Below are 6468 nucleotides of genomic sequence, written 5' to 3'. Positions count from 1 at the left end.
TGAGCGGTGACAGACGCATGCAGGTAGAGTTTACTGAGGGTTTATGTCGTGCATATAACAAACATTGCTTGCACTCTTTGCATGATAGAACACATTGTGTATGTTCATTCACGTGTTGACCTCTCTGCACCTACAGTAAGTAAGTACTGTACTGTACAACCAAATGTGGTGGATTCATTTTTTTGACAACCTGTGTAGGTGGTGGGTGTTGCCAGTTGGGCGGGGCGGGGCGGGGCGGGGCGGGGCGGGGTGTACATACCCTTTTTCGCGGGCGCCTAAGGGTCGTCATTGATCTTCAGTGATTCATGAATGCTACATCTCACATCACCTTGGACTATACACTGCTCACTTTAGGAGCCTCCTGGCAACAAAATACGCAGCTCTATCCAAGATCCATTATAAGAAATGATAACGCACCGATTCGTACAGAAAATATGTTCCTCCCACATTGAGCTGACACGTCGCGATATAACTGGAATACTAGTACTGTAAAAAGCGGCGCTAAACCCAACTCACTCCCTCACTACTGATTTCAAATTGTGTAGCATTCATATTTTGTATATTTTCAAAAGCATGTTAAATATTGGGGCATCATTCGTGTGGAAAAGTACATAAAAACTGAATATAATACATATGAGTGTATTGATTAATGAAAAGTGCAAATTCCGCGTTTTTGGTGCAATTCTGCTGGAAGTTACATTTTCTGAAAATGTTTCCGCTATCACTGAATCGCAAGATTCATCTTGGACTGGTAAACGTGGTGTTTATTTGAAGTTTTGAAACACGAGACAGCTCCCTGAAGAGTGTAAGCTGCCTCACGAGGCGCTGGGGGCTTTACAGTCCCATTCACATCTTATTCTACCGGGTACCCATTCGCTACCTGGCGAACAGAGGCATATTTCGAACAATGTCACTTGCCTAAGTAGACATCACATGTAACGCGTGTTTCAATGTAGGGAAGAGCTGAAGCCCAAGAAACGCCCAGGACTCAAGCTGCCGAACACTTCCACTCATCCACGTATTCTCCGCGACCAACTTTGCTTAACTTGCCTCATGTGTTGCATGCGTTCTGTTCACATGGCCACCAGCGACTACACTTAATGTCTGTGGGCACCACCATTTTTCCGACCGCTGGTAAAATTCTACAAGCCTACGTACAGCCTACTGCTTGGTTCAGGGGAGACTAAAATGGATCTGGTTGGCCAGTGATTTATTTTATTTTGTGTAATCCTAACTGCATTGGAAGATGCTTATACTGATATGGCCTGAATAGCGTTTCGCTACACACCAATCAATGAAGCGTTTATAAAATATACCATTAAAACCCAAATTACTATCTTTTGAAACATTCCTGTCTTGACACTATATCACCCCTAACTCGCCCTGCATCATTCCAAGCTCCGGAAATGAAATCCACTTTCATGTAGGGCCGGTGTCACGAAATATATTCGCCCCCAGAATAAAATCTCCCCCCCCCCCGGCGAATTTATACCGGTACAGTTCCGCCCCTCTCGAGATAAACTCTACCACACCCTACGAAATAAAATCTACCCCCAGAATATTTCCTCCCCCGGTCGTTTTATAAATATATTTTATAAATATATATATATATAAATATATATGACACTTCTGATATATAGGAGAAGGAGAAGGAGAAGCATTAATATAGGCCTTTTTGGCCTGTTTGCTAATCCTTTTTCCATTTTGTAACGTTATGTAATGTAAAATCTGAACATTAATGGAAATAAAATACTGTTTAAATCAAATATATATATATTACTTATGCTGGGTCCGACTTGGCCCGGACTGTCAAAATCAACTTTAAACACACAGATGTATCATGAAATGTGTTTACATCTGTAGACAAGCCAAACACTTCTGATAGAGACGATGTTGAGAATGTTGAGTGAAAAGGGCTTCACTTTGAGCACTGTGTTTTCTTTAACTACCGCAATATGAGACAATTAAGTGGTATATAGGCAGATATAATAATAGTCGTTAGATATAAAGAATATTTAGTAACTTTAGAAGTTCTAGGACAATCATTAACACGTGTCGTGTCAGCCCTATGACATTCGCGATTGTCCACTTCCAGAAAACATCCTGTGTTGGTTTAACATGAATTAGTAAAGGTTAGTTAGGGATGCCCAGCACGTTGATTAATGAAAGAAGAGTAGTCAAAACACTGTCATTTCCTGCCTAGGACATCACACCCCTACACGCTAAGGTCGGTGAGAAACATTCTCATCAAAGAAAACACACAGTCAAGACACTGACTTTTCTACGAGGACTCACGGAATATTTTCTCCCGCAAACTATATATTTGTATAGACTTGTCATGCAGTTCAACAATTGTAATTGTCTAAAACTGCTTTTGCTTAGTGGTGTCTTTGTGGTATATTTTAATGGAGAATATCAGCTTCTGAACAACTTTTACCTGCGTGCATGGCTGTTGGCATGTATAAATTTAAGTGAGTCAGTTTCGGGTTCAGTGGATTTCTTGTTTTCGTAAGCAAAGGCAGTATTTAGGCATTTCACTGGTTCCTAAACTTAAAACGGTACTAACTAGAGGTATTAAAATTTAAATGCCAATTAAGGGAATGTAAGTGGTACAAAAGTGTTCTCCTATTTGTAGATTCTCAAGGGTTAGCTACCAATCAAACCCTAGAATATTTTCTCCCCCCGATTATTTATACAGACGTGTCATGCAGTTCCAAAATTTTAGGTGTATTAAATGCCAATGTTATGCAGTGTCTGTGTGGTATTTTGTGATAGACCTAAATACTAGATGAGGAAATGTATGTGGTAAGAATGTGTTCAGCTGTTTGTAGATTCCCATCGTTTGGCTACAAATCCTGTGATGTATTAATGGTTGAAGAATTTTGGACTGAACTGTCCGAAAGTTTATATCTAACATTTTGGAATTGAATACAGTGATAAAGTCTTATATCAATATGTGGACTCATAAATATTGGTTTTATGTTTTAACGGAGATGTGAAATATCGCGTAATAGTGTAATTTGCATGCTTTACCATTCATTGTACCATTCTAAACAATGTGAATGTTGTAATATCAGTCAATCGGGTGAGAAAACAGCCCAATCCTCGCTCTATAAAGGAATATGTCACTCATTTTGCAAGTTCAAATGACCCCTGATACTTTATGACAGTTTATGGAGTAAAAATCAATGCTGATTAGTCAAACCGCTATGCAATTTCTTTTTCAAAGGAAATTAGGCCTTATTCTGTAAGATTACCATTGGCTCGGGTAGAACCACTGGGCTAACCACGCGGTTCAAGATAATCGAGCACTGTTCGACTTTTTTTTAACCGAGCGTTCCTAACCGCAACAATGAAAATACTACATCATAAATGAACTGTTTCGATTGCGCGATTTTACCAACCGCTAGCCCCGAGCGGTTTGCAGTTGGTGAAACCGCGCACATGGAAACTCAGCCTTAAGGGCAGCTTTTACATAAGACAATAAAGCTTGTTTGTCAATCTACATTCATATATTTATGCATAAAAATCTGTTGAAACAAAATACATTGTAGAGCCTTGTTTGTTTGCATTAAAATCAGAACAAAGGAATCTGTAATTAAAATGTGTAAAGTGTAAAAAGCTTTTACATACAAGAGCAAAATACATGGGGGAGAGTAAATACATAATTCTATATAATTTTCTTGAATGGAGCACATTTGAAAAAAAGTTTAAAAGCATATGCGATATTACCGTGTTTAAAGAATTTATATCAGTCATATATTTCTTACTTTGATCACCCGTATGTAACCCAGCATGCATATCGGGGAACATTGTAATGTTGGTAAAGTTTATCGTGTCTTCGTGCTTTATAATTAGCATTATACATTGGCTTTTCATATTCCTCAAGGTTTTAATGTTTATTTGTTTATGTACTTTTTTATTTATTTTTTTCTCTCCTTTATTTTTTCTGTGTTATATATTTATCTAAATATACATTTAGTTATTTGTATGTGCGGGGGTGTTTAACAGAAACCTGGCATGATATATAAAGAGAGAGGGATTTTGTATAGCCGTTTTGCTCACATGTGAAATTAAAGAGATAAACTTGTATTTATTTGGATGTACATAGAATTTCTGTTCAATATATTTTTTCCTTAAATTATCATATTTACAACATACAAGTAGAAAATGAAATTCATCTTCGACAACATTTAAAGAACATTGTTTACATAATCTTAAACATTTGGGTATTTTGTTTTGCCTGCCAACTTCAACCATTAACCTGTGTGAGCTGCATCTAAATTGTGTTAATGATATTCTGCATTTTCTTATATTTACATCAGTTAAATATTTTTCTGCGCATATTTGCATTTTAAAATATCTATAATATTCGCATTTGCTAGAAACATCTACAGTGTCCACGTCTTGATAAGGGAACAATAGAGCCAATATTTGCTTGTTTTCGATATTTGAGATATTTTCCTGATTTGTTATGACATTTGTTATCCTCATTTGTCGATATCTATGTAAGATTAAACGCTCCTACTCGGGGATGCTTGGGACTGTAAGACCAGAGGAAAGGGTCGAACTCAGTCATACTTTCCCTCACCTTTTTTCCTCAGGTCCTACAATCCCTAACATAACCGAGGGGACGTGTCATAACAACAATAAATAAATACGTAGCACTGTTTAAGTCAAACTGTAGTGTGGGTATACTGGTCTGAAGGCTGTCGTTGATTAATGATATCATTTATCAAACGTAAGTAAAAGCGACAAAACCATTTTTCATATTAGTAACAAAATATCAACAATTTACATTTGCATGGCGCAAGTCTCTCTCTCTCTCTCTCTCTCTCTCTCTCTCTCTCTCTCTCTCTCTCTCTCTCTCTCTCTGTGCAGCTAAGTTGTCACCAGATACGTCCTTGTTTTATTCTGGTTTCCTGGGCTCATGAGTATTCTGCTACGTCACTAATGCTTCCGGTTCCCATGAGATTGCGCAGTGCGATCAAGCGGCAGTGCCCCATGTGCTTTGAGTGATGGTAGGACTGACGTGGTCGGTCACAGCACAAATTGATGATTTTCGTTAGTCACGAGGTGGCTAAGTTTCGTAATTAATGACTATAGTTGCACTACGTGTTAGTGTGACACCTTTTATTAACGTTTCACTATCGACGCTGTCGATTTTAGTGGTTTAGTGAGGGTAACGTACACGTGAGTGTACACCTGTTGAACACAGTAACCTGTATTCGAATCATGGCCTCTAACGCATCACAGCAAAAGAGACGCTGCGAGGCTATACCTGGCAGTAAACATGCAGACAAACCTAAATCAGGGCCCAAATCACACCCCAAAGAGACACCGCGAGGCAGTGACTCGCTTGAAACCAGCTCTAAAAATCTTTTTTCGGGCGAGGTGACTGCAGAACAACCACGAGGTGGCGCTGATACCAAAATGGCAGCGCCTGATCAACAAAACTTGCGTAGCGAGTTTCTTGACTGTGGTAAACTGATTGCTGATTCGATCTCAGACATTAAATCATCAATCACTGCAGGGTTTGACGAACTAATGCAGTCAGTTACAGACAAGCCATACTATGAGTATGAAGATGGCACTGAGAGTGACGCCTCTTACATGTGTAACGAAGATGAGTACGTCGATGGGGGAGACGAACCCCTAAAGACGAATGCGTGTGAAAACAAGACTGACGACAAGATTGAGAGAGTGTTAAATACCTGTGAAGTGGACCGTCAGAGTACACCCTCCTCAAGTCATGGTGATAAATTTCTTGTCACAATTCATGACCAGATCAAAACTAAAGAAAAAACTGGTGATAGAATTAATCAAGAACTGGCTGACATCATTAATGAACTTATGTTTAAATCAACAAGACCTGATGATGATGATGTTAAATCCAAGCTGGACAGCATTGTAAGACCTGATAACTGTCCTTCACTCGTTGCCACGCGAATTGACGAACTTATTTGGAGTCTAATGAGACCTAACTCACAGAGCATGGACAAAAAATTCCAAAATTGCCAGTTAATGATTGTCAAGACTGTGTCTTTATTGGCAGTTATCACTGACAAGATATACAACATGAAGAAAAATCTTGGTAAGGGGTCTGGGCCCAACATTGTGAATGATTCTTTGGGAGAAGTGGTCAAGGATCTCATAGACACCATCCAGATGGCCAGTCTGGCGAACTTCGAGCTCAATATGAGACGGCGTGAACACATAAGGCCAGATGTGCATACAAACTATATGCCCCTTTTCGTGTTACTGTACCAGTCAACAGTTTCCTTTTTGGTGGTGAAGCCACAAAAAAGTTGGAGGACATTGAAAAGTCTTGCAAAGCTGCTAACAAGGCTAGACCCAGGGACTACAACACATTCACAAGGGGTCCGAGTAGATTTCCATATAAAGGTCGCTATCCCTGACGAGCACGACACAGGCCATACAGGAGTGGACCATATCAGCCTTTTTTAG

The 6468-nt window shown here is 39.3% G+C and overlaps 1 protein-coding gene across 1 annotated transcript; it reads left to right on the top strand.

Moving 5' to 3' along the window:
- The first annotated feature begins 5235 nt into the window (after positions 1-5235).
- Positions 5236-6468, top strand: LOC139472825 (uncharacterized). The gene is made up of 2 exons (XM_071255301.1): positions 5236-5809; positions 6278-6468. The coding sequence occupies exons 1-2, from the start codon at positions 5236-5238 to the stop codon at positions 6466-6468; spliced, it is 765 nt and encodes a 254-aa protein (XP_071111402.1).

This window comes from Haliotis cracherodii, unplaced genomic scaffold, assembly GCF_022045235.1.
Source record: "Haliotis cracherodii isolate W230 unplaced genomic scaffold, xgHalCrac1.p SCAF_25, whole genome shotgun sequence".
Classification (NCBI taxonomy): Eukaryota; Metazoa; Mollusca; class Gastropoda; order Lepetellida; family Haliotidae; genus Haliotis; species Haliotis cracherodii.
This window is presented reverse-complemented; position numbering and strand designations above follow the sequence as displayed.

Excerpts from the sequence above, each read along its gene's own strand:
- LOC139472825 (XM_071255301.1), top strand. The coding sequence starts at position 5,236 with ATGGCCTCTAACGCATCACAGCAAAAGAGACGCTGCGAGGCTATACCT. Across the intron at positions 5,810-6,277 it reads CAAAACTAAAGAAAAAACTG|TTTCCTTTTTGGTGGTGAAG; the intron begins GTGATAGAATTA and ends ACCAGTCAACAG.